Source organism: Panthera onca, chromosome A1 (assembly GCF_046562875.1).
Source record: "Panthera onca isolate mPanOnc1 chromosome A1, mPanOnc1 haplotype 2, whole genome shotgun sequence".
Lineage (NCBI taxonomy): Eukaryota > Metazoa > Chordata > Mammalia > Carnivora > Felidae > Panthera > Panthera onca.
Genome location: NC_138339.1, coordinates 122,713,253 through 122,740,876, shown reverse-complemented (window position 1 = coordinate 122,740,876; position 27,624 = coordinate 122,713,253). Strand labels below are relative to the sequence as shown.

The window sequence follows — 27,624 nt, the reverse complement described above, 5'->3', positions numbered from 1 at the left end:
GTCCAAATGTTCTCTAGGATTTTTTTTCTTAATTTTTTATTTTTTTCTATAAATAGATATTTGTTTTCACTTTTTGTTTGGAGGAAACTAAAAGATTTTCAAAGGCCACCCACAGGGTGAAAGAAGAACTCATTGCCAGTGCTCAGGCAATCAGTGTAGAAAGCATTTATCTTTGACTTGACTGGCACTGACATGTGAATTCTGAATGCCTTAGCCAGTTTGACTTCAGAACTCTCATATTCTCATGTTTGAGCTCTTTGCATTCCACATGCTGCCTCCCAGAAGATGTACAGATTATGAAATTCTAGACAAAAGAAAAAAATCAAGGATATCTGCTATCTAGTTTGGTAGAAAACAAGGTTTGGGAACCTTAATTATTTAGATCTAAAACATCAAAATTATTTATTGCTAATAAAAAAATAATCATTTTTTTAGAAAGCAAGCATTAATCCTGGACCTTCCCTCTGGGGTCCAGGATTGCTAAGCCTGGCTATATATGTTTACATATACATATATATATATTATGTATTTATTTACTTTTTTTATTTATTTCTGAGAGACTGAGAGAGACAGAACATGAGCAGGGAGGGGCAGAGAGAGAGGGAGACACAGAATCCGAAGCAGGCTCTAGGCTCAGAGCTGTCAGCACAGAGCCGAATGCAGGGCTGGAACCCATGAACTGTGAGATCATGACCTGAGCAGAAGTTGGACGCTTAACCGACTGAGCCACAGCGCCCCAGCTTGGCCTTATATCTTAACTGCCTGTATGGCTTCTTTTGTTTCTCTTCTTTCATGGATATAGTTACTCTCCTGGTTGTTTCACAGGTAAGAAATAGTAATACTGAAGAAAATAGAGAAGGATGTGGAGAAATTGGAAACCTCAAATGTTGCCAGTGGAAATTCAAAGTAACATAGCAACTTGAAAAAAACAGTTTTTGACAATTCCTCATAAAGTTACACAAGGGTACCATACGATCCAGTAATTCCACTCTTAGGTCTCCCCAACAGAAAACCTATATCTACACAAAAAAACTGGTACACAAATGCTCATAGCAGCATAATAACCCAAAAGTGGAAATTGCCCACAGTCCATCAACTGATAAATATAAAACAAAATGTAGTGTATTGATATAATGGGATTATTAGTCAGCAGTAAAAAGAAATGAAGTACTGATGCATGCTACAGCATTGATGAACATTGAATACCTGATGCTAAGTGAAAGAAAGGCAGTCACAATAAGATCACATACTGTATAATTCTATTTATATGAAATTTCCAGAATAGGTAAATCTACTGTGGTTGCTTAAAGGTGGGGATATGGAGTAAAGGACGATGGGGAGTTACAGGTAATGGTGCAGAGTTTCCTTTAGGGAAGACAAAACTGTTCTAAAATTGATTGCGGTGATGGTTGTACAACTCTGTGAATCTGCTAAAAGCCTTTGAACCATATACTTTAAATGGATGAAGAACTGCTTGAGAGAAGTTTGACAGTTTTTTTATGTTGATTTTAACTATTTTTTCCTGAAATGAGTACGTATAATCCTTTTGCACACACCTGTTCCCTTTCCCCGATGCATTCTCTAGAAACAGCAGTGGCATTTGAGAAGACTGCTGAATTCAGATTTACACAAACTAGATAGAAACTTTGATATAGTTTGCAACTGTTGATTTTTTTGTATCAGATGGAATACTTATCTTTAATAGTATGCTTTTCCTCATTAGGAAGGAAACATTGGTAGATTGTGTTATTCATCTTCCGTAGGAGACAACTGTATTTATGTAGATGAACAGCTATACTTTTAGATTTTCCACAAAAGGAAAAGCAGAAGTTACTGATGGGGACCACTTAGTCACAGCATGCTCTCATTGTATGTCCCCTCTAGTGAAAGCTTTGAGATTTATCCAGAACATTATTCCAGGTGATTGCCTTTTTTTTTTTTTTAATGTTTATTTATTTTGAGAGAGTGAATGAGCAGGGGAGGGGCAGAGAGGGAGGGAGAGAGAAAATCCCAAGCAGGCTCTGCGCTGACAGCGCAGAGTCCAACACAAGGGCTCAACCTCACAACTTTGAGATCATGAGCAGAAATCAAGAGCCCAACACTTAACCAACTGAGCCACCCAGGAGCCCCCAGGTGATTGCCATTCTTTTTTTTTTTTTTTTTTTCCCCAATGTTTATTTATTTATTTTGAGAGAGAGTGCTCAAGCAGGGGAGAGGCAGAGAGAGAGGGAAAGAGAGAATCCCCAGGGGGTTCGCTCTCGCTCGCTCTCTCTCTCTCTCTCTCTCTCTCTCTCTCTCTCTGTGCCTCTTCCCCACCCCCTGCTGCTCCTGTGCACTCTCAAAACAACAACAAAAACATTGCACTCTTCTATATTTAGTGCTGTTTAGTGATATTCTTCTGGACTGCAAGAAAAAAATGGGTTTGGGCCATAATACAGTGTCACATAAATGGATTATTTTGCTGTGATCTACAAAAGTAAACTGTATGCTTTCTTCTTTTTTAAAAAGGAATTAAGTAAAGTTAGGGCTTTCCGTGTTAAAGCCTTGGCTGATTTGATGTCTGGACCTGTTTTATTTCAGGCTTACCATCCATTGACCCATCCGGCAGCTCCCCATCTTCCTCTTCTGCTCCCCTGACGAGTTTTTCCGGCATACCAGGAACTCGGGTTTTCCTGCAAGGGCCTGCTCCTGTTGGGACTCCAAGTTTCAACAGACAACATTTTTCTCCCCATCCTTGGACAAGCGCCTCAAACTCATGTAGGAATCCTGGAGAAACTCTTCCCAAAGAGTCTTGAATAAGTTATTAACCATTTGTCTCAGGGAACTCTGCATAGTAACTTCAGTAAACTAAAGTTTAGTAAACTAAAGTCAATGGTATGATGGTATGCAGATACCAAAGGTTTGTACTGCAGTCATGTCAAAAGTTATCAGTCATTTGTGGGATAAAAAACTTGAGAAGGGTCAAGAATCAAGAGAAGAATTACTACAAGTAGTTTTATAAAAGGAAGGACCCTTTGAGGATAGTATTGCAAAATAATTTCTTAAGTCTGCAAAGAAGTCAATTCATGTATCTATTCAGTTTGGTATGATTTCTTAGTTTATTTTTATATTTTAGAAACCATATGATAGTGCCATTTATAAGTGACAGTATTCCTTTATTCTTAGTTATTGCAACATTCAGAACAGATGAAGTTCTAACGGTACTTGAACAGGATTCAATTTTTTAATAAGCATCATGACATAGTCAATGAGTATTGGCCCTTTTGACAAGGAAAATTACCACCATGACCTGAGAATCCCAGTAAGAAACCAAGTCATGAATTGAATCCAAGATATTTGCTAACATTAACCTTTCTTCCTTATGGAGGAAAAAGGGTTGTGGAAAGACACAAAAGAAAACAGCCAAGTATAGAGGGCCACCAGCTTTTTTCCAGACAATATGCTAGTTACTATACAAACATTGCCACATTTGAGTTAGTTTAAAATTATGTTTTACATAATTGTACAATATATGTTTTGAGAAGATTATTTAGAACTACAATAAGAATTATTCCTATTCCTATTCTAGGCCTTCCTTCTAGCTTTTTCATCAATCTGGAAAAAAAATTTTAGACTATTTGTTTATACTCACTATACACAGAAGTAACAAAATATTCATACAACTTACATATTTTCATTTGAATGATCTTATAAAATGAAATTTTTCTTTACAGAATCCGTGTTGTGATCTTTCCAACAAGGTTTCTCATATTCTTATAATTAGTTTTTAATGTAATAAAACAATAGAGAAATATTTTGCCACCAGGTGACTCTCCTATTCCATCTGTTTCTTCGGGATCATCTTCACCTCTTTCAGCCACCTCTGCCCCACCTACATTGGGCCAACCAAAAGGAGGCAGTGCCAGTCAAGATCGAAAGATACCTCCCCCCATTGGAACAGAGAGACTAGCCCGGATTCGGCAAGGAGGGTCTGTCGCACAAGCCCCTGTGGGGACCAGTTTTGTCGCTCCTGTTGGACACAGTGGAATCTGGTCATTTGGTGTCAACGCTATGTCAGGTATAGTTACCTTGCCCTCTGTCTGGAGGGATAGCTCAAGTAAGTTGTGGGATTTTGCCCTCATAACTTAGTTCCTTAAAACAAAACAGCTTAGTTCCTACACTTAATGATCAGTAGGGGTATATATACCTTTGAAGAATTCAGTTTCAGAGTTTGGAATGTTAGTTTCCTTTATACATAATAATATAATATGTATAATAATAAGTTAGTTTCCTTTATACATAATAATATAATATGTATAATAATAAGTATAGACATAAAAGATTCAATGCATATTTCCTTTCCCTCTTAAGCTTTCCAATATAGAATGGGATAATCATTTGAGTTCTTCTAGAGAGCATTTACTCTTTTGAAGGACTAGGTAGAGTATTTGGGGTATTCAAAGGACTTCACCCAGTTTTCCAGGAACTGGTTTTTTTGGCTTGCAAAGATTGTCATGAACATGCACTGAGCTTCTCATAGGAATGAGTTCGATAAAATTTAGTATGAAAAAAAGATTAGTAATATTTTGTCATTTTACCCAAATAAATATCAAACCCTGTCCTCAATTCTTCTTTCCAGAAGGCTTATCAGGTTGGTCACAGTCTGTGATAGGAAACCATCCAATGCACCAACAGTTGTCAGACCCAAGCACATTCTCCCAGCATCAACCAATGGAGAGAGATGATTCTGGAATGGTAGCCCCCTCTAACATTTTTCATCAACCTATGGCAAGCAGTTTTCTGGATTTTTCTAAAGTGAGTCAACAAACATCATTGTAACGTGGTTAACACTTTGCCAGCCAATGTTAAGGAACAGCTTATACTGAAATAATTCTCCCTTTTGGTGTAATGAGTTTGTTTCCATGACTTAGCCAGATCTTTTGCCCAATTTCAAAAGTAAGTTATGTTGGCTACAGTAGTTTGTCCTCAAACTATGCTGAGGATGCTTCCCTCCTCTCAAAAAACCTGAGACATTTAGACCTCTCAGCTTTGGGTTTTGCTGCCACAGCTTTGAGAGAGGCCTCTGCCCCTCTACAAAGTTGGCTGTGAGCTCCCCAATGCCCTGTTGTCTGCTATCAGAACTTTCTGACTGCCCTAAAGCCAGACTGTGGCTGTAGGCAACCAAGTAGGGTTTCCCTCTTCTTCTCAGCACAAGCTCATTGGTGAAACTAAAATACGGAAAAGTTGAGGGTATTATCTGTGTTCATCAAAGTTGGGAAATTTCCTGATGATTTGCTATTGGATTTCATTGGTTGGGTTTTTTTCTTATTGTTGAAAAGTGTTGCTATTTCAGGTTATCACTTTTGATTTCTCAATACCATATGATGCTGTATTTAAAGGATCCTCTGTAGTTCTGTGGAGGAAGGGAAATTAGAAAGAACTAAGCTGGTATTATGGAATCATCCTTTATAATCACTTCAGGATTAAACCTTTCTTTCTGCTATCATAGGGTCTGCCAATTTCCATGTATGGAGGCACCATAATACCCTCTCATCCTCAGCTTGCTGATGTTCCCGGAGGACCCTTGTTTAATGGACTTCACAACCCAGATCCTGCTTGGAACCCTATGATAAAAGTTATTCAAAATTCAACTGAATGCACTGATGCCCAGCAGGTAAAATGGACTTAAGGCTCTTTTATTTTACATGTCATTCTTTTAATTCTTTGGGTATTACAAATTCTAAATATCAAAATGACATCCGACCACCTTCATCTGAATTAAGATTTTTGATATCTATATGATGCTACTAAACATTTTATCTCATGTATGTGTATTCTTCCTAGGCACAAACAGTGAATTGCCATTGCATTTATATATTCATTTTGTAAATGTCTAAAGATTCCTAATTAGAAATTCCAATTTTTCCTCCCCCTTTTCAGATTTGGCCTGGCACGTGGGCTCCTCATATTGGAAACATGCATCTCAAATATGTCAACTAAGTTAGAAGGTCTTACTCTTTAGCCTTGTTTGAGAAACCTATGACCTTGGAAGAACCCTGGGGATTTTTTTTTTTTTTTTTTAATGTGCCTAACTAAGAAATTCTCTCTGAGGCTTAGCAATGGAAATTTGATTGCCCATTGTATAAGAACAAAGTGATTTCCTATCCACCTGATTATGTTCTCTGGTTAGTTTAGCCATTTTGAACTTAGTGCTTTGGCTAAACATACTGAATGCTACTTGTATGCAGAAGAGAATTAGATGATTACATGTTTCAACCTTTTAGGGTGGTAAATACATGTACAATTGTTTACATACTTAAAAGGAAAAAGTTGAGTAAATTTCTTGTCATATAGTGGCTCTACTTAATGTAGCCTGTATTAATGTGAAATATTTACCAGAATATTCAATAAAAAGATGAACAGTGTTTAGAAGTGGGGTGTGATCCTTTCAGTGGTCATGCAGGTATTACCCAATCCACAATCCTATTGAACCAAGTTGTTAATACTCTACTGCTAACAGGCATCTCACATTTTATGCTTGGAAATCATTTTTAGACTGCCTTGAAAAAGCATTTTGAAGATTAGTTACCTACCTGTTCTGTGTTAAACATTCCTTATTTTCTCGTTCTCTTCCCTATCATTTTGTAAGTGGGAAAGTTTTAAGCCCCTGCAATGTGTCTTACCTGACTTTAGCAGATAGGCCTTTGCGAAGTTTAGCTCTTTATGGATCACAAGTGTCAATAAGAACAATAGGATTGCAATCAGGTGACACTGAACAAACGTAGGGACACCCAAATCATCAACTTCAGGTTCCTTTTGTGCTCCCTGATTTTTATCTAAAGATTATTTTGTTATAGTGTTTTATGTTTTATTTGGGTTGGGACATAGGAGTGGGTGGGAATACCTCCTGTAATGCTGTTGTATTGTTGAATCAGCAGAGTAATGTTTATAAATATGTAACTAATTCTGGACTTAGTTCCACAGCCCCAAGTATGAAGAGCCAATATGTTTAACAAGCTAAACACAGGAACACTAGAATGGATTGCTTTGGCCAAACTATAGGCTATGCCAAGAATCTGATGCAATAGAGAAGGAAAAACAAGCCTCTGAAAAGAACAGTCATCAACTTATTCATGTTTTAATATAGTAGAGTGTCCTGGTCTTATGGATAGGCAATCCAGAAAACAAAACAAAACAAAAAAATGTAAGGCCAATAGAGAAGTCAAAACATGTATCAAGGCAAAGAAGAATATGTAAAAAATTAAAATAACTAGCAGCAGAACCATACAAGCAGCACTTTTCAACTTTCATACCAACAGGAGTTCTTAATCTTACCTCCCTGGCTCCTAAAGCCACCACTAAATGGGACACACCAAGTTCTGTGTTAGACATACCTGATTCTTTCGTTTTCCATATCGCCTTACATATGAGTCTTTAAGCTCATTTCTTATTTTCTATTTTGAATGGATTTGAAAAGTATCACACATGTTGAAGTTACTGCTTTTTTAGTGCTTGATAACCAAATCAAGTATTTTCAAGAGATGCCTTTACCTTGAGGGTGACAAAAGACCCCTTGGGTCACCTGTACATCTTGCTATTTGTGTTTACCGCTAACAACAACAACAAAAATCACCTAATAGTAAAATGAATGAAACTACTCTTGGTGAAACATATGCTAGTGACAGATAATATTAAGTAAATTATTCAGTGGGACAAAAATGTTTTTCCTATCTTAACAATTTACAATACATTTGAATTATCTGGGAGAGCCCTTAACCCTGTCTTCTGCACCTTGAGTATAACAGGATAAGAAATTTTATCTCAGGTCAGGAACTATAATCCATGAGTAGAGGGGACAATTATGAGAAACCCCTAGGAGGATTAGGAAGAAACAGGAGCTGTGCAGTTGGTAGTAGTTACTCAGGATACCCTCCTCCCTGCCCTCCTACCAGCACTGCGTTCTTTTCTATTTGGATCCCTCCTCCCCAACCCATTTTGCCTGCTATAATCTCTTCTTCCTCTGTCTTGCCTCTTCCTGGCATTACTTTACTGCTATTTTACCAACCTGAACCTTGGATTAAACCTAGCTCAGGTAAGAATTTAATTACTTTCAAAATATACAAGGGATTTGGGGGGAGGCAGCATGGGTGCAGTGGAATAAGAGAGGCCTAAATTCTGTTTTCATTTCTGCCGCTTGAAGCTCTATGACCTTAGGCAAGTCCTTTTTCATTTCTGGGCTTCACTTTCCTCATCTAAAAATAAAATTGAACGTAAATGAACTCAAAAGTGTCTCTCAGTGCTAACACTTCTCCTTTTTCTTGTGAAATGGATATATGGTATGGGAATACTGGAAACGAATAGAATGTTTACATTACTGAGGTTTGAGAGCCACTACCATTGGTTCTCACATGGAATCAGAAGCCTGCTATTGTGGGGAACAGTACTGATTTTGAGATTTTAACAGAGGCAGAAGAAAACCTTGCACATTCATAGTGAGACTTCAAATCATTAAGAAATGTCCTGCTGAGGCATAGATCAAACCCCATCAGAATGAGAATAACAGCTCTTTCAAGGAATAAAACTATATCGTCAAGGTTTCTGGACCCACTTATTGCAAGTAGTATTTCATGTAATAAAATTCGACCACCAATAAAATCATTGATGTTTTAAGACCCTTTAAACCTATTGTGGCTACAGTGTGCTGACTTGCCCTTTTATAGGCCAGTCTGCTTCCTTCAGTCCCTGCTCTCAAAGGGGAAATCCTATCACCTCAGCTAACCAGAACGAAGAAGAGAGTTGGACAGCCAATGGTGGCCTCTCCCAACCAGAGGTAAGAAATCTCAGGACTCAGAACTACAATTTTCATCTGTTCTTGTAGGTTCTGGCCAAATCCTCCTCTCATCCTCAAAGCTTCTAGAAGGGGAAAGGCTAGTCATATTATAGTTTCAAGCCAAACCAAAAGGAATAGTTAGTAAACCTGGTTCTGTCCCACTGTTTAAGACCTTTGGACCACACTATAAACCCAGGAAGTGGCAAATAAGCTTGTAGGAAAACAGCTTCTGAACATGTTGTTCTCTAACTAGTCCTAGATCTCTTCTACCAAGAAGTGTTGCTGGTTGTGACGTCTTCCCAGTGGACCCTGTCCTGGGGTGAGGGGCTCTGATAACACTGTTTTCTGTTCATCCTTAAACATTTGTCACCATTTGCCATCGGGCAGATTCTTCACCTTTACTTTCTCCTGTAGCAAATAAATGAGAGAAAGATGGTTTTAAGTACCCAGACTTATATGTATTAAGACCACTTCCAATAAAGAACAGAAGGCTGGGCTCCAAGACCAGATTTGGAAAACAGGATCATGAGTCTTATCATCAGATTGCCAACCTATTTTGTGATTATGTTTTACCTCCTGTTTTATCCTCATGGCATTGGTATAAGTCCAAAGTACTTTGTCTGGTAGCAGGGACCTGATACTCCCTTATAGGCTTAATCACATCTTGGAGCCTGGGCGCAGGGCTTTTTTGCTTGTTAGTTTTATTTTTTTGTTTTGTTTTGGGTTTTGTGTTGTGTTTTTTTTGTTTGTTTTTTTAATGTTTATTTATTCTTGAGACAGAGACAGAGCATGAACAGGGGAGGGGCAGAGAAAGAGGGAGACACAGAATCCAAAACAGCCTCCAGGCTCTGAGCTGTCAGCACAGAGCCCAACACAGGGCTCGAACCCACGAACTGTGAGATCATGACCTGAGCTGAAGTCAGATGCCCAACTGACTGAGCCACCCAGGCGCCCCTGCTTGTTAGTTTTAAACTCCCATATTCTAATGGGAAGTCAGTGTTGAGACTCTGCATGCATGATATATCTGACTTTCTCTCTCAAGCCAACAACCTGTCTCTAGTTCCCCAGCCCTTAAAGCACACAGCACCTCAAAATTAAGCTCCTAGCAGTAGTATTACAGTAGTATTAGCTGTTGCTATTGCTTTGTAGTAGAAATTAACAGAAGGGTGACCTCACTTCCACACTGATCCTTCTTGAAAACATTTAACACTTCTCTTCTAGGTCTCCTCCTTGCACTGGTCTTTCTCAGTCTCTTTTGGTGAATCCCCTTCCTCTACTACCCCTTAAATAAATGTTGGTGATGTGCTCAGGCCTCTTTGTAGGCTGTATCTTCTGTCCAGGTGATCTTATCCCACACTCCTGGATTTCACTCCACCCAGATGTGAATCACTAGCCCAGATTTCTCCCCCTGAGCTTCAGACCCATATATCTAGCTCCTTACTGTGCTGTTCCAGCTCAGCATTCCACATAGACTATGCATTCCCCAATGTAAGATAGGCATCTCGTGTTTTCCCTGTTATACTACCAAGGCTCTCAAGTCAGAAGATTGGTAATTATCCTAGCTTAGCTCCCTCACCCTCACTCCATCTTTAATCAATCATCTTATCTTCCCCCCTCCTGTCCATTTCTCTCCATCCTTACCGCCACTGCCCTTCTGCCCACTCCATTTCACTAGGCTAGAATCTTCACCTTCAGTCTCACTGTCCTCCAGCCCATCCCTCTCTCCCCCAACCAGACTTACCTCACTCAACTTAGAAGCTGAGTTTTGATAGACGGCTTCCCACAATCTGCTCCCAAGCCTTACCCTCCGGCACTGTCAAGACACTTCTTTTAGGCATACACCACTTTGTAAGAAACTCGAAAACATTTTGGAAACAATAAAATATACATATCCTTGCTACCTGAAGTGTTACTCTAAGGACCTACAGACCTAAGGGACCGCATCACCTGGAATCTTATTAAAAACCAGAATCTTAGGTGCACATTAAAATTTGAGAAGCACTGAGTTATTAAAATACAACTTAAAAAAAATGTTTAATTTTTTAACAATGTTTTATATTTGAGAGAGACAGAGACAGAGCACAAGCAGGGGAGAGGCAGAGAGAGAAGGAGACAGAACCTGAAGCAGACTCCAGGCTCTAAGCTGTCAGCACAGAGCCCAACGAGGGGCTCAAACTCAGGAACCTTGAGATCATGACCTGAGCTGAAGTCCGATGCTTAACTGACTGTGCCACCCAGCCAGCAGCCACCCCTAAAATACAACTTTTTTTTAATGAGTGTAAAAATCAGAGCTAAGGGAAAATCAGATGAAGCCAGAACTGAAGTAACATTAATACTGATATATGCAGGAAGTCCTGTGGTCCATACTTAATGGGGTAGGTGGTAATGCTGATTTTTGAGGAAGTCAGAAGAGAAGTGGATCAAATCAAGATTTTCTGTGGTGTTTATTTAATTTTGAGAGAGTGTATGCTAGCAGGGGAGGGGCAGACAGAATTCAAAGCAGGCTCCACATTATTAGCACAGAGCCCAATGTGGGGTTGCAACTCACTAACCATGAGATCATGACCTGAGCCAAAGTCAGATGCTCAACCAACTGAGGTGCCCCAAATCAAGATTTTTAGTATATGTAGGTACTAGGCTTAGTACTTACTCTTCCACCACCTCTCTCCCGCCTCCTTTCATATCACTGTGCCTACATCAAAAAATCTTCTAAGGCCAGCCTCTCTGATCTTCCTTTCCAGAGAGCTAAAGACAAAGCTCTTCTCACCAGCCCCTGCCCTTTTTTAGTTTCCTGAGGTTAGCTGTGGCAGCGAGATGAAAGGACAGGCCTCTCCTGTCGCCCAACAGTTATTCATCCTTTAATCAGTCCAGGTATCACTTCTTCCAAAAAGCCCACTCTCCCTCCCTGACCTTTCCCTTCTTGCTGTGCACCAGGCCATGGGGACACTTTTGACCCTATATACCGTAGTTGACTGATGGGAGGCAGTGACCAGCTGTGAAGGACACAGGCTCTGGAATCAGATATGCTCAGGTCTGAAACCCAGCTCCCCCTCCCACAAGATAGGACTCGGAACCAGGGACTTAACCACTCTGGGCTTTAGTTTCCTCACCTGTAAAATGTGGCTAATAATAGTGCTTTACTGTCTAAAACTGTTGAGAGGAATGGATGAATTAACACATGGCAGTAATGTGTGCCATACGTCACTGGTCCCGGCGCCCAGCTCAAACCGTAAATAGTAAACAGCTGAGTGGCTGCAGCAGCGTCAGACCCGCCAGTGATGCGCTGGCAGGAAATGAAGGCTTTTGCCTGGGGTTTGAGGCTCTCCAGCTTTCTCCGCGTCGGGTTTGCGCTCTCCCGGGTGGGGCGGGACCCTCGGATTGAGTGACGGCTGGTGGCCCGCCCCGGGCGTGACGTCGTCCTGGTGTTGTTGCTGAGGCCGCACGTGGTCTGCTGAGTCCGCTTCAGACTTAGCTGCACTCCGCGTCCTCTGCACGAGCCGATTGCCTTCCTGCTTGTCCCGTTCGCTATGTCCACATCCACGAGCTGCCCGATTCCCGGGGGCAGGGACCGGCTGCCCGACTACTACAGCACCACGCCTGGGGGCACGCTATACGCCACTACCCCAGGAGGTCAGCGGGCCGGGCTGGGGGGTCCGGGGGCTTTGGGCAGGGCAGCGCGTGCGTGCGACTCGAGGGAGGGCCGGAGGTGCAGGTCTTGGACTCCATTCGCAGGCCCCTCTGCAGGTTGTAGCTTCCGCAGGGGCTGAGAGATGTTTGAAACTGAAGCCCTGTACCCTGAAACCTCAAAGTGATGCAACATGGCCTTGAGCCTAGCTTCCGGGTGACTCTGTGCCTTGCTCACCGGCCCCTCCCAACTTTGCCGCCGGGGAGTAGGAGCCGAAGCCCCAGCTGAGCGTGGCCTCAGCAGGAAGCACCAGGTCTTGCAAAGCAGCTACAGCCGGGCTCAACTGGGCTCAGGCAGTTGGGGCCAGGATCTTCGGGCTGGCTGCCTGGGATCTTGAGCTGCTGGGCTCCCGACCCAGGGTTTCCTGCCACGTGGAGGCTGAGGGGAGGGAGGGGCAAGAACAGGGTAAGGCCCTTTGAGGACAGAATTGGGGCCAAGTTCCTCTAGGCTGGGACAGGGCCTGATAGGACTTGGGAGGGGTCAGGATAAGAACAGTATGTCCCTGTGTCTCATGGGGAAAGCAGCTGTCCAGAGGAACACAGCCTTTCCCTGCACGTATCAGAACCCAGGTGGTAGCAGGGGTGAAACGCCTTTAAATTTACATTGTTATTTGGCTTCCTGATCCAACTGCCTGAAGGGATAAGGCCCCCACCCCCACCGAAGCCCTGAATTTCCAGAGCCAGCAGAGCCAGACAGGAACAGCCTGAACCACCTGAAGTCTCCCAGGTTTTGTGCTCCTCTTAGAACTGTGACCTGAACCTATCCTAAACCAAAAGCCCCTGGGCATCCCACTTGCCTTATGGCACTTAACCACATCTTGGTTAGACCTGGAAGTCTTAAAGTGCCGTGAAGGCTAGTCAGCTAAGATCCTGGCTGGGCTGCAGAGTACTAGCCCTTTAATACATGGGGTAATAGGACTCCCAGTTTCCTAAAAGGCTTGTGTGTGGCACCCCAGATAGCTCCATACCCAAGCTCTGGCCTCTTATCTAGTCCCTACCCCTCAACAGGCACCAGGATCATCTACGACCGAAAGTTCCTGCTGGAGTGCAAGAACTCACCCATTGCCCGGACACCCCCCTGCTGCCTCCCTCAGATTCCCGGGGTCACAACTCCTCCAACAGCCCCACCCTCCAAGCTGGAGGAGCTGAAGGAGCAGAAGGAGACAGAGGAAGAGATACCCGGTAAGGAAAGCAGGGCCTAAAATTAAGAAATGCCTGGAGTCCAGATGCCCCTGTGAAGTAGAGTGGGAGGTTAATGCTGAGAGGGGCTTCTGCACTGATGCTGAGCTTATAGCCCAGCAACCATTCCAACTGCCTTCTCTTTCTCCAGATGACGCACAATTTGAAATGGACATCTGATCCAGTGCAGAAGATCCCATGTGGAGTTAGAGGAGTCCCTCATGCCGCTGCTGCCATCACCTCTTCCTGGGGTATTCCAAACGCCAGTTGGCCTCATCTAATTTGGAAGGGAGTGACTTGTTGGTTTCAGGCCTCCCTTAATTCTGAAGCAGCTAGACCAGGGATAGGAGTGGGCAACTTGCCAAGCCCTTAGCTCTACTTTCCCTTTGGTCTATAGGTACTCCTCCCAGCTCCCAGCCCTCCGTCATCAGGGACTGAGGCTGGGACTGAGGGATGGAGTATGTCACTGTCTGACTGCTTAGTAAACATTCAAAGAAATGCCTTGACTCCAGTGTTCTCCTCATCACTGACCTTGCCATGTCAGCCACACAGCTGAGCGCCCCAGCGACCTGGTTAGTATCAGCAGCCCCTTCCCAGCTGTCACTGGGCCCACTTCCAGAGCCTGAGGCAGGCAATGGGGGCAGACTACAGGAGCCGCCCAACAGCAATTGCCTGACCCCAGCCAAGGGCTGTTCCAGCCTTTCCAGGAAGCAGCCTTCCTGTAACTGGGCCTCTCCAGCAGTCTCTCCCTATCTATTCCAAAGCGGGGGAAAAAAGAGGCACTACCCCAGGGTTTCACCTTCTCCAGTCACTCCCCATGCCTTTTCTGCCTCCCACCTCTGAAGATCAGCCCCCTATTACAACACTGAAAACCTGTATCTTCCCTTCCCAGCATGATTTGAACCTCTGTAGCCCCTTCACGTGGCTCTATTGTCCTCAGAGGGTTAGAAGATACTTTCAAGCCCAAATTGAGGCCCCAAAGGTCACAGTCCATGATCCCCTACCTCAGCAATCTGCTCTTTTTCTCCTTCATTGTATGCAGCTATGTTCTAATCTCTGTAGCACTGTCTATCTCAAGGGTAACAGAGTACAAATAAGGCAGTCTCCTTTCCTTAAGGGAAAAATCTCCCCTGCTATGGAGCCTCTGTTCTCATACTGAAATGAAGTCATCCAAAGAGGGATACTCAGCCCAGCAAGGAATGTGTGTTTCAGTCTATTTTGGGGGGAAATGGCAGGCAGCAAGTGATCATGCCTAGCAAGGCCATTCATGATGAAAGAAGGAAGGACAGAGGTCCGCAGCGTATACAAGGAGCAGGGCAGTCAAGGACACCATAGGGGACCAGTTTGGCACAAAAAGGGCTCATCTCTCCTACCCTGGCCCACTACGGAGATGTTTTTATTGAAATGTATGTTATGGGTAACAAGTGACTTCCCCGTGGCCCAGGTGGCACCTCTTCCCCCAGAGGTGGGTGCATCAGGCCAAGGATCCCAAGGGGGCAGTCTCCCAAGTGGTTAAGAGGGAGCCAAGAGAGAGCAGGCCTCTCTGCCAAGGCATAGGAAATGATGTGAGTCTAGGGATCCCATAAGATTATGGAACCTCTTAGACACCTGGTACCATCTGGTTCTCCTCAGCTGTGTCTGTAGATTTTTCTTCATTGGCCTCTTCCTCTGAAGACAGATTCCTCTTTTCCGCAATTAATCTTTTAACTCCCACCATCCACTGACTGACCTCAGTCACATGGTCAACCATGAGTGAGCGGTGGATGTCATCTGCTGCTTCCCACTGGTGACCTGAAAGCTCTGAGGAAAGAAAAGGGCTAAACAAGCAACTTGGGGCAAAAGAACTAGCTCCCACTCCTCTCCTCCCAACTAGTCAGAACCTCAGCATCTATTTCAGCTCAGCCATCCACAACAAATTGGGGGTTCTCTAGGCCATACCAAGTGACCTACCCGTACCTTGCACCAGCAGAGCCATCCTCTTCTTCACAGGTACTGACAGCTTCCCTCCAGCCCATTGTTCCTGCAGTAGAGCCAGGCGTCGGCTGATGTCATCACATACCTGCTTCTGAGAGACAGAAGCCCCCTGCAAGTCAGTGCTGCCAGCCCAACAGGGGCAGGGGCAGGGGAAAGGCAACACCAGATAGGAAGCACCTGCTTTCTCAGGCCCCGGGGAACTTCACACTTAATCTGGTTAGAGGCCCCATTGAGATTCTCATAAAACTTAGGGATCTCCTCCCAAGAAAAATGCATGTATGGCTAGAATTTTTAAATTTCCGGAGTTTCTGAGATCCTCAGAAACTCATTCTATAGTACAACTTTACAAATAAGAAAACTAAGCACCAAAGAAGTAAAACTTACTATGTTACTTTCCTTTTAGACTCCTCAGATCCCTTGCCTCCAGAGAACAAAGAAAATACCATAGATCCAAAAAGAGGGTTTCCCTCTCCCTCCCTGAGCACAGAATCAGCAGGGTCTCCTCTGAATGGCCTAGAGGTAGGAAAATCAAGTTATCATCACTAATGGGAGATGAATTTAATTCTTGTTCCTATCAGCCTCTTCTACTAACTGTTCTTTTGGAAATCCTGTGAACCCACCTGAAATTCTGTGTTCATTTTTCTGGTAAGTCCTTAGCAGATTCTGAAGGGAGTCCATAACTCAGAACTGGGTAAAAGCCAATGCTGATAGGATTAGAGGGTCTACCCTTGGGAGCCACACTGCATCTGGCTGTCGATGGCAGTCCTTCTATCACCCACTAGTGTGTCAAGGCTTACTACCTTTGTGTGACCGCGGCAATCCTCCAATGCCTCTTCCAAAGGTTTGAGCACGTCTTCCAGTAGAGTTTCAGATTCGGTGACTGAGAAATTTGCTGGCTCTACACTGGAGGCAGGACAACTCCCCACAGGTGGGGGCCTGGGAGCCTTACTCACAGGAGGTGTAGGCCCCATTGGGGGGAGCCCCGTAGAAGTCTGTGAGGTGGGGACTGAAAAGGGAAAGTGGAATCAAGCAAACATGGGTAAAACAGGTAAGAAGGTCAACTATAACTTCATCTCTTCTAGAAGGCTACTCTCTGGGACAACTCATTCATTCAAAAATGTGTATTTATGAAGTCTACCATGAGGCAATGTGTAAAGCACGAGAGACAGAGTACTAAACCAGACAGATTAGGTTCCTAACCTCAGAGCAGAAATTCTAGAGAAAGGAAAGCACACGCATGCACACACACACACAAATTCCCAATCTGCATGCTACAAAGAAAACATGATGTAATAAAAGAAGAATAGTAGAGGGAACTACTTAGACTGAGTGTTCAAGGAAGGCCTTGTGAGGTGCCTTCTAAGTTTGTCCTTGCTCATCCACTATGTGGCATTTAGCAAGTTACCTTTAACCCCTAGGCTTGTATTCCTCTTCTGTAAAATGGGGATATCCTGGTAGTAGCACTTACTTTACAGGGTTGCAGTGTACATAATATAGGTGCAGGTGCTAGATTTCTGTGTAACAAAGTCCTCACAAAGAACTAACGGATGAGGTACATGCATCCAGGAAGAGTTGAAAGAACAGTGAACCAGGCAGAGATAAGGGCAGTGTCTAACAGGCAGGAAAAGTCCTGATTTGTTCAAGTTACACAAACCAGCCCTGGATGGCTGGAAATTAGTAACACTGAAGAAAGTAGTATGTGCTATCTCTGGAAAAGCAAGCAAGGGTCCAGACCCTACAGGGCTTTGGAGGAGTTTGGTCTTGAGGGCTAATGGTAATGGGAAGCCACTGCAGGTTTATAAATCACAGGGGGTGATGTAACTAGTCTTGTTTCTTAAGACAATCACTCTGCATGGTCCAAGAAAGACGGATGAGAATAGGTCAAGAATGGAGGCATGTACAATGGTTGAGAGGTTAACGGAGTAGACCAGTAAAGAGAAGGCTGCCATGGACCAGAGGTAAAGAGCAGATGAGGGGAAATGAAGTGGCCTTAGATTAATTTAGGAGGCAGTGACAGGACTTTATGGATTGGGAGTGAGAGGGAGAGGCGTCAAGGATGACTCTTGGTTTCTGCCTTTAGTAATTGGATGGTGGAAAGCACTGTGGAAAAAAGAAAATTAGAAGAGAAAAATCAATTCTAGGCATCAACATCTATGTGGATAATTAACTCATCTAATATTTGACCTCTTGGTTTCTTGAGCTCCTCACCTCCAATGATGATTTTCCCCACCCCTTCCTTAGCGTCTCACACCTCTCTGTCTTGTTAACACTGCCATCCCCAAAATCTGACCACCTCTCCTATCCTTCCAGCCCCATCAATTAGATTTCATGGTACATTAAAATCACTCCCTTATAAACACTCTCCCCTCACTTATCCCCTCCCATTGTCCCACTTTCCTGGTAAAGCCAACTTGCCTGCACTTGCTGGAAGGAAAAACAGAACCGAGCTTTTGAGAGTTACACTTGAAATCCATGCGGACAGATTTCAAAAGGTACCCAACACTGGAATTCCTATCCTTTGCCTTGTTTTTCCATTCTTCACAACAACCATTTTCACATTTTCCCTCTCAATTTGTCTACCTTCTCCCCCTTTCCTTTCCCTGCAGTCTACTTCCAACACTGCCTCATACTTCCCTGAGAAAAGAGAGGTCGTTAAACAGCAACTCTCTCATCTTCTCACCACCAGTTCTACTAACCTGTACCTGTGGCCACTTTCCTTCCTCCTCTGAAAGATGAACGTTTGACGGTTTCCTGCTCCTCTCAGAGGCCATCTTTCCAGCTGTATTGATGCCGGCATCGTGCCTTCTCTAGGCTTCCCTCCTGCAGTTATTCTGTTTTCCTGCACCACCAGTTCTCCCACTACAGAATCAGCCCATTGGCATACAGACATGCTCTAGTGTTCACCATCTTAGAAACAACAATCCTCCCTTACCTCTCATTCTGTCCTTGGACACAGTCTCATTTCTCTCTGCCTCACAGCAGAATTTCTTGAATGAGCTCTAGTCTATAGTTGTTCTGTCTGCTTTTTTTCCCACATTCCCTCCTCAGCCTGTTCCAGCTGGGTTTCTACTTTCATCATTCCGAAGACTGCTTCTGTCAGGTCACCAGTGTCCAATCTAGTTTGACAAATCCTGTGGTCCCTTTTCTCTGTCCTACCTGACCTCTCATCGTCATCCATCATGGTTGAGTCAAAATTTTACTCTATCTCCCAGATTAAATTTCAATTGTCTTCCTACTTCTTTTCTCTGGCTATTTTTCAAGCCCCTTTAGTAAATTTCTTCTCTACTCAACCCTAAGATGCTAGAGAGCTTTGGGGCTGTGGTGGACCCTCTTTAGGCCTCTATCCACACATTCTTTTTAAGTGACCTTATTCAAGCCCATGAAATCAAACACCATCCATATGATTGTGTTTCATTTCTGTAATTCTGGCCTAGACCTCTCCTCACAGTAGCAGCCCAAATTTAACATGACTAAAGACAAAGCTTTCTTTCCCTCTTCCCCCCAAATCCCTATTCCCCCCACCCTACACCTTCCCATATCTATTAACAATACCAGCCAGTTCCTCAAGCAAAAAACTTAAGTTATATTGATTCCTCTTTCTCTCACCTATATCCATATATCCTATATGTTACTGATTTCCTCAGTAACATATGCCATATCCATCCAATTCCTACCATTTCTATACTCCCACTTTTGTCCAAATTAAATCTTGCCCGTGTTTCCATAATAGCCACTTGTCTTTCCACTTCTTCCCTAAAACCACTTTTCCACACAGCAGACACAGTGGTCTTTTTCTTTTTTCTTTTTTTTTTTTTTTTTTTAAGATGTACATCAGTCAGTGTTTCTTAACCGGGGGAGATTTTGTCCTCAGGGCAAGTGTCTGGAGGCATTTTTGGCTGCCACCACAGGGTGAGTGCTACTGGCATCTAATGGGTAGAAACCAGGGATGCTACAAAACATCCTAGAAAGTACAGGGTGGTCCCTCACCACAAAGAATTATCTGACCCAAAATGTCAGTCGTGCCAAGGTTGAAGAAACCCTGGTTTGTGTCCTTCCTCTGCAGTGCTATGAGTGTGAATAACATAGGGGTACTGAAAGAGCTACATCTCAGGGCCATAGCCCCTGTTGGGGCTGGGAAATGCTCAGAAGTAAAGGCGGCCCTCCTCTGATTTAAACTTTTCAACGGCTTCCAGCTTTACACAGATTAAAATACAAACTCCTTTTCCTGGTTTACAAAACCCACTGTCTGGTGTCTACTCAGATTTTAATTACTTCTCAGATTTTAATTTATCTAGCCCATGGTGCTCTACCCACTAGGTATTCCTTCAGTCTCTGAATTTGCCAAACTTGTTCTCAAAGCCTTTGCACTGTTTCCAGTGTGTGAAATCTGTCTATCTCCAAAGCCAAAGCATAGCCTCCATGAAAACTGAAACCTTTTTTTGTCTTGTTCGCCCTCAAGCAGTGCTTGGCTCAGAGATGCTCAGTAGATAACACTGATTAAATGAATGAATAACACGTTAAGTCTAGATGCTTATATAACCAAGTGACGATGCAGAACAAGACAAATGGTTATACCACTATGGTATTCCATGAAGAGCTACAGGTTGGAAATTTGAAAACCATAAAAACTATATTAAAAGCTGTAGGTCCGGATGAGATCCCCCTAGGGTGAAAGCAAAGAGATTTTTTTTTTGAAACTTACTATTTATTGACCTAGGCAGTAAAGAACGGACTCGGAAAAGGGCCTGCCCTGTGCCTCATCACCGAGCTCAAGCTCTCAGGGAGACGTCAGAAGAGCAAAATGGGCCCTCGGGCCAAGCTTATCCCTGGTTCCGCCCATTCTCTGCTGGTCTGCGCGCAAAGGGCCCCCACGCACCTCTGGGGGAGCCATCCTGCGAGGCGGCGACCCTCTTGGTGAGCGGCGTGCGCTTGAGACCACCAGCCAGGGTCTGCAGCCCGTAGGAGAACTGCGGCGGGTCGTTCCAGCCGCGCTCCTTGTTGCCTGCGGAGATGAGGGGACGTATGACGCGAGCCCGGGGGAGTTGGAGGGCCCGCCCCCCGTGCAGTAGCTGCCCCAGGCCTGGGCAGCGGGGGACAACCCAGCGCCCCTAGCCCGCCGGCCGCGCTCACCCGGCTTCACGTACAGCTCCGCCATCTCCACTTCCGCAAGGTCAGCAGCGCAGCGCGTCACTTCCGGGGCGGCCGCACACCGGGCCGGACTGGGGCGTCCCCCGGACCCGCTGGTTGCCAGGAGCCCTCCAGGTTGAACTGTAGTTCAGAAATGCCGGGAGCCCGTGTGGGAACACTGCGCCAGCTCCCTAAGGAACTCGAAATCTCCAGCTAATAAGGCATCGGGGCCCTGATCGCAAGGCACTAAAGGGGGCTGTTTTCCGAGAGGCGTCTCTAGGAGCCCTATTCCCCCATAGGTTCAATCTGTGTCACAGTTGCTCTCAGGAGCAAATTTAAACCACCAGAAGCTCCTGCCCCACAAATGTCCCTGTGTGATCTAGCTAGGTGGCATTCTAGCACCTCACCTCTGCCCACTGCCCTGCACATTTCTACTTTGCAGGCTCGGTAACTAGTATTCATTTTCCTTCAGGACACAGACGTCAACTCTTCAGGAAACCTAGTAATGCCAGATTAAGTAACCCAGCGGTGCTCCCACAACCCTGAGATTTCCTAGTTGTACCATATATTATCTTCTATCTTATTTAACTCTTGTCCGTCTCCCTTTCTGAGTCTCAGAAGGTGGAACCCGTATTTTGTTATATCCCACTGACTCACTTAGTGCCTAGCACACAGAAGACTTTAGAAAATACACTTGTTGAATGAATGAAATCAGATTTCCATCACACCCATGCCCTCATGTGATTACAGGCAACCACCAACACCAAACACAGACACAGACACTCACCTCATACGGGTTAACCCCCAACCCTGTCCCAGGCCCAATATACTCACACCCAGTGAGGTCACTGAGGGATTTTTATTTGTATTGATTTTGCTATAAAGTGTTGCTGAGGTAGAGCCAACTGTCCAGGGCTGGACAGGGGCAAGGAACACAGGGACCCAAGGAAAGGACAGCTAGAGGCCTAGGTTGTGGTGCAGGGCCTCTCAATCATCCCTATAAATATTCAATAAATTGGGCAATAAACAGAGGGTGGGCAAGAGCCAGAGGGCAGGCAGACAAGGTTTCAAGGAAAGAGAGGCTACAGGTCCCTGGAAAATTAAGGGGTATAGAGCTGGGCATGGACCCAGAGCCTCCTTACCCAGTCCTCCTGGATTCACTTAGGGCATATGGAGCAGAGAGGGTTTCAGACGGAAGGCATCAAGAAAAGAGAAGACACCCCGTTTTCGAGGGGCTGCCCCTGCACCCCCAACCCCTCCTTTGAGCAGGGGGAGGGGCAGGGGACCTCCTGGGGAGTCCACGGAGCTGGTCCGCTTGAGCCGCAGGCGGGCCCGGGCCTGGGCACCCCAGGCCTTGCCTCGAGCTGCAGAGGCCACAAGACACTTCTGGTACTGAACCTAGGGAAAAGGGGAATGTGAAGATCCAGCTCCTTTCTGCCCCTGGACTCCCTGAAAGCCTCTGCAGAACAGGGAACTGGCCAAGGCTTCAGTCCAGTATGAGGCTGGTAGTCGGCCCCATCTTGAGCCCTTACAGCATTCCCAGGTAGTTCAGTAACAAACACAAAACTTCACATTTACAGAGCATTTAAGGAAGGCTGGACACTATGCTAAATATTTTTATACTCTAACTTAATCCAAAGTTGTTGATCAGGTGTTATTACTATTTTGCAAATGAGAAAATTTAAGTTCAAAGAGAATGCCAACGTCAGCTAGGCAAAAATAATGATAGAATTCGAATTCATATCCCTATTTCTGACTGACCAGCCTGTGCTCTTAACCATACCTACCATTATGCTGACTCCTCTCCAGCTTTCACAGGAGCAGACTGCCTCCTGGCAAAGTGGATTCCCTAGTCAAGGAGAAGGTCTACAACCCAAACTTCATTCCCACCAACTGCCCCAGTCTTCTTTCATTTGAACTCAATGGGGGTCCTAAATGGTCCTATTTCTTCTCATGTCTTCTGAATCTTTTATCCATATGTACCTTAGGTGGTGTCTTAATCCACAAACGTGAATTCATTGCTTAAAACCCTTCAATGGCTCAAAGTGACTGGAGACAAAATAAACTCATCACCACAGTCTCTAAGTTCTTCCATGACATGGTGTCTACTGTTCTTCCTGCCCCCATCTCTCACTTTCCTCCTCTGCCCTTTGCACTCCAGATATACTAGATTCTTTGAAATATCCTGACCCACAACTACTGCTCTCATCTTCACAGCTGGGGTTCCTTGTATCTGGCACACCTGCCCCACTCCCCTTCGCCTAACTTCCTCCTAAGACCTTCAACTGTCAGCTTTCTATCACCTCTTTCAGGTAGCCTTCCCGAGCCCCTGAAGCGGCCAGCCCCAACATCCTGTGGCATACAACCCCCTTCTGGTCTGTCTCTGGTCTAACCTAAGTGTTCTGTGAAGGCAAAGGCTGTTTCATCTATATCAGTCAAAGTCAAAGTATGCTTCCTGGTACCCTGTAGGCACTTGTATTTACTGAAGAAAGAGTGAGCTGAACTCATAAAGTGCAGGCATCCCACACTCGAATGCCCACAGATGCCAGGAAATAACCTAAATGAGACAAACAGGAAAAACAGTGCCCACCCTACCAGGATCAGCCCCTACATGATTAGAGCTGAATGTTGAAATTTATATGTGTGGACCCAGTACCAGAACAATTATTACATGAAATGTCCTGGCTCTAACCATTGGCAACTAATTTAAACTTATTAAAGACAGCCTGCGGGCAAAATAAAAGGGTAGTTTACCATGGTCAGCCCTGGGATCACTGGTTTGTGATTTCTGGAGAAACTGCCAGTCCTGAGCCCATCACCAGTACAGCAGCTGCAGGGCAAACCCACTTACCCGTTTCCGCCCCTGACTCACCATGCAAGCAGCCTGCACAGCTTCGGAAAGCCCCCCTGCATGGGGCTGGCACCAGAAGGCTGCACACTGAAAGCTCTGATGGCCCAGGTCAGCGATGAGGCCAAAGGTGTGTGGGTCACGGCCAACACCAATAAAGGTCACAAGGCGCACAGGGCACTGCCATAGTGGTTCCTCCTCTGCACCAGCTTCTGCCTGCCCACACCAGGCCTAGTCAGTAGAGGACCAGGCACTGGCTGGACTCACTGACCTTTCCCAACAGCAAGCAATTACCCCTCAGCATCCCTCCCACCCCTCCACAGCCCCCAACTTCACCTTCTTCTGGTACCTGAATGGGATGTGCAGTCATGACAGAGTCAGACACGCTGAGGATGGCAGAGACCCAGGCATCCTGGTCCCCCCGGTTGGTGAGAGTACCAATGGCCTCATTCAGCACGTCCATGCCTGGGGGGACATGCCCACCATGGTGTCTCCCAGACATAAAGAAAGAAGGGATCTGCAGGGAGAGTCTACTCCATCTCACTGACTTGGGATTCAGAGAGATGGCATTAGAATAGCTGGGGCTGGGCTTAGAATCCTGAGTTGGGAAGGGTGGCACATTCTAGGCCAGACAGGGGCCATGGGTGTACTCTGAGAAATGGTGGTAGATCCTTCCCTACCCCCTCTCCCTCACCTCATTCAGCCTACCCCCTCAGCCAGCTCAGTCCTCACCCATGGCTTTGGTGACTGGCAGGGTCCCCATGTACAGTGCCTCATACTTCTGAGCAGCCTGGCTCACCGCATCCAGCAGCTCCACTGAAACATACACACAGCAAGTGGGCCTGGGCATTCTCTCAATGACCCCTTTCCCCGCCCTTCAGAGAACTGGAGCTGGTAGAAGGAAAACCATAAAGCTTGCTCCTCCAATTCAGAGCTTAGGATGCCTGCACACATCAGAAGTCCCACATCTCCAAGAAGTACTAAACAACCAGGACTAAACAGCGCCAACTTTCACCAAAGTAGCCTGTTGCTGCAGTGCAGCACCTCCCTCCCCATACCTTGCCGTGGCAGGTCCTCAGGGGAGATGGGGTCTAGGGAGCAAGGAGAATCCTCACTGACACCTACTCGCTCTGACAAGATCTGAAACACAATGCAACTAGCATGAGATACAGCGAAAGGGGAACTGAAGTAAGGGAGCCAATACCTCCCTGACCCAACCACCTTGGAAGTTTCAGACCCAGCTCCTTACCCACATTTCCTGCCCCACTCTTGGCCCTTACCTGGGCACAGAGCCCATGCAGGGCACTGGCAATGGCCTTGGCAGGGACGTCACAGCGAAACACATGGCACTTGAGCATACAACTGTCTTTGTCACCAGCCACAAAAGCGAAGTCCCTGGCAGGGGCAGAGATGGGGCTGGGGCAGGGGCAGTGACCAGGGTAGGGTAGAGGCTGGGTAGGCACAGGGCCTGTAGTGCCAGCAGCAGACTGGAAAGTCAGGCAAGGGATATGGTGGGGAGGGAACAGGGAGATCAGGGTTGGGGCTCAAAGCACCAGGTTGTCGCTCACCTGTCACTGTTCCGGAAGCATGTGGGAGCACAGGAGAGAATCAGCCCAGTCTCTCAGGCTCTCCCCTATCCGTCCCTGCTGAGCTGGGCCCACCCTCCCCAACCAGGGCTGGACCAGGCAGGGGAGGCAGAGCTTGGGTCCATGTCAGAGGATCTGTGTCCAGGGGTTCAAGTACAGAGGATCAGCATCAGTGGGGATCACAGCCTGCAGGAGGGAGGGAGGAGCAACTCTCACTTGGGGGGATGTAGGGGTCCTCACCGGCCCTTGGAGCTGCCCACACCCCACACACGGATGTGCACCAGAGGCTGGCAGTGTATCAGACTATGGTCCAGAGGATTCACCAGGCTCATGGCATCCTTCTTCAGGATCATCAGCATGTTCTGGCCCTGCCAAAAAAAGGTCAGTCTGGAGCTCAGATGAAGGTGGTTGCCATGGAGAACAGGCAATTTGGCGACAACTACCTCTGCTGGGCCCTGGGCTGAATCCCTTGAAGGGCCAGCCAGCTCACCTCACCCCAGGCACCATCTGGGGGCTGGCTGCGGCTACGGCTGTGAGTCTGGGCCAGTTGCTGGATGCAGTTATTGACTGCAATACTGCTCTTCCCTGGTACCAGATCCTCTTCGGGTACTTCTACCCAACCCAGGGAGCGGACTGCAAAGCACTGATGGGTTGGGGGAAAGGACAGGAAGACCCTGGGTGAGTAGAGGCAGACGTGGAAGTGGAACAGAAGGTGGAATAGGATGGGAGGTATCACAGGTTCCACACATATAAACCTTCTGGTACCTGCTCCCTTCACCTTTGATCACCTCTTCTCAGCCCAATACCACTCCTGACCTTTCCCTGGGAACAATCCACCACCGCTACCACCATTCCCTGGGCTGGCTCTCAGGCCCAAGACACTACCTTAGCTCCTGGCTCCATGCTCTGGATGTAGGATTCCTCACCATACCAGGACAAAGAGTTCCTGGAACAGAACAGAGCTCATAAGGGGACCACACCTCCTACAGAAGGGACAGTGGTGAGGCTCCAACTACTTGATGGGCATGAGATGTGGGATAAGACCCAGAACACAGTGTGCAGAACACAGTGTGTTTTATACTTGAGGTATAAAACCAGAGTGGGAGAGGGCCCGGTACATATTAATTAAATGTAACATAGAGTGTGGCTTAAAATCTGAGCAAAAATTCAGGATACTGGACATAGAACAAAAGTTACAAATAAGGAACAGGATACAAAATGTGGACCAGAACCCCAAATTGAGACAAGAGACTCTAGAACACAGGTCAGGAACCCTCCCCCCCTCCGGAAAGGGCCAAGATGTAGAACATGATTTGTCAGTACCCAGAATAGGGAAAAACATGTAGCAAAATACAGAGCACAGAACTAGGGACAAAATTCAAACTATTGAGACTCAAGAAATGGGAAAGAGCCAAGAACCTGGGCTTGAATGCAGAATGTGGGTCCAGTTGCATCTCTGAGTGCCATGAAACCCCAAGCCTTTCATTCTGCCTGGCCTATCCCTGTTACCTCCGGTCCAGTGAGCTCTCCAGGCTGGAGAAGGATCTCCCCTTGGGGGGCCGAAGTCCCCAAATCCCTTCCGTCCTCTGTAGAGAGGGGGCTAGGTCGGTATAGCAGCAGGCTTAGATCCGCACATGGGTTCAGACCCCCTCCAACACACTCCACCTACCGTGCCTAGGTCCTCTGCATCTCCTGTCTCCCAGGTTGGGCGCTGCCACTGGGTGCTGCCACTGGGTACGTGCCAATAGTAAGTACCTGCAGCATCGCGTATCTTCCTCCAGCCAGGGGGCAGGCCTGGCTCTCCCTCAAGACTCTGGTCCCCCCACAAGTCATCTACAAGACACCAAACGGGGAGAGGAAACACGGGATTGCTAAGGCATATTAGTGAATTCAGAATAACACGATCAGAACCCTCCTTCCATCTCAAAGGTGGCAATCCTTAGGCTGGAGGTACAGGAGGTCCTTTGCAGCACAAAAATCCAGGATTCATTTGTCCCGTAGTCCTCACCCCGAAACATACCCCGTCAACTCCCTCGTTACCCCTCAGCTCCCGATCCTCCCATCGGGACCCCGTGCACACCATCACAGTTGACCAGAATGATGGCCAGCATGTAATCCTTGCCCAGCATAGCCCCGACCGCGTCCCCGCCGGCCTCTGCCGGCCGGCAATCTCAGCCCAGCTCGACCTCCGAAGCTGCGGCGCGCGCAAGCCCAGCCTCCCTGCGCTGACCAGGCCAACAGGCACCGCACAGATATGGGGTGGGGTTGGAGCCGGGTCCCAGGGGCGGGAAAGGACGGGCCTGAGCAGCGCCGCCCGCCGAGGGGTGGCGCGTGTAAACAGACGTCTGGATCCCCGAGTGTGCGTTCCCGTGCGTGGAGCCGGGGAAGGCGCACGACGCCAACGCCCCCAGTGACAT

At 46.1% G+C, this 27,624-nt stretch overlaps 4 protein-coding genes across 11 annotated transcripts in view; 2 read left to right on the top strand and 2 right to left on the bottom strand.

The window, feature by feature from the left end:
* Positions 1-7,608, top strand: part of ANKHD1 (ankyrin repeat and KH domain containing 1) — a 131,607-nt gene extending 123,999 nt beyond the window's left edge. For 2 of the 3 annotated variants that reach the window (XM_060635932.2, XM_060635935.2), the window contains 5 exons: positions 2,581-2,757; positions 3,806-4,057; positions 4,619-4,794; positions 5,489-5,653; positions 5,920-7,608. In XM_060635932.2, coding sequence (XP_060491915.2) covers positions 2,581-2,757; positions 3,806-4,057; positions 4,619-4,794; positions 5,489-5,653; positions 5,920-5,979 — 830 coding nt within the window. In that variant the 3' untranslated portion in view covers positions 5,980-7,608. The remainder of the gene's footprint in view (positions 1-2,580; positions 2,758-3,805; positions 4,058-4,618; positions 4,795-5,488; positions 5,654-5,919) is intronic. The other variant, XM_060635934.2, reaches the window with a different exon arrangement.
* Positions 7,609-10,946: 3,338 nt separating this feature from the next.
* Positions 10,947-14,178, top strand: EIF4EBP3 (eukaryotic translation initiation factor 4E binding protein 3). Its single transcript, XM_060635974.3, has 3 exons — positions 10,947-12,439; positions 13,502-13,675; positions 13,824-14,178. The coding sequence occupies exons 1-3, from the start codon at positions 12,337-12,339 to the stop codon at positions 13,850-13,852; spliced, it is 306 nt and encodes a 101-aa protein (XP_060491957.1). The 5' UTR covers positions 10,947-12,336; the 3' UTR covers positions 13,853-14,178.
* Positions 14,179-15,047: 869 nt separating this feature from the next.
* SRA1 (steroid receptor RNA activator 1) lies at positions 15,048-20,885 on the bottom strand. Its single transcript, XM_060635971.2, has 5 exons — positions 20,777-20,885; positions 20,523-20,648; positions 16,447-16,652; positions 15,629-15,737; positions 15,048-15,472 (listed from the first exon to the last, which is right to left on the bottom strand). The coding sequence occupies exons 1-5, from the start codon at positions 20,799-20,801 to the stop codon at positions 15,273-15,275; spliced, it is 666 nt and encodes a 221-aa protein (XP_060491954.1). The 5' UTR covers positions 20,802-20,885; the 3' UTR covers positions 15,048-15,272.
* APBB3 (amyloid beta precursor protein binding family B member 3) lies at positions 20,801-27,621 on the bottom strand. Of its 6 annotated transcripts, none has more exons than XM_078450461.1 (13): positions 27,288-27,467; positions 26,877-27,040; positions 26,717-26,793; positions 26,093-26,153; positions 25,698-25,850; positions 25,448-25,575; positions 24,902-25,016; positions 24,680-24,761; positions 24,354-24,437; positions 23,971-24,086; positions 23,646-23,852; positions 21,916-22,171; positions 20,801-20,914 (listed from the first exon to the last, which is right to left on the bottom strand). In XM_078450461.1, the coding sequence occupies exons 1-12, from the start codon at positions 27,334-27,336 to the stop codon at positions 21,935-21,937; spliced, it is 1,473 nt and encodes a 490-aa protein (XP_078306587.1). In that variant the 5' UTR covers positions 27,337-27,467; the 3' UTR covers positions 20,801-20,914; positions 21,916-21,934. The 6 variants fall into 6 exon arrangements, with proteins under 6 accessions (XP_078306587.1, XP_078306605.1, XP_060491935.1 ...); XM_060635952.2 differs by lacking the exon at positions 20,801-20,914 and adding an exon at positions 25,190-25,195 and having other exon boundaries at positions 21,614-22,171; positions 23,646-23,837; positions 27,288-27,619; XM_078450479.1 differs by lacking the exon at positions 21,916-22,171 and having other exon boundaries at positions 20,807-20,914.
* Between the last annotated feature and the right edge of the window lie 3 nt (positions 27,622-27,624).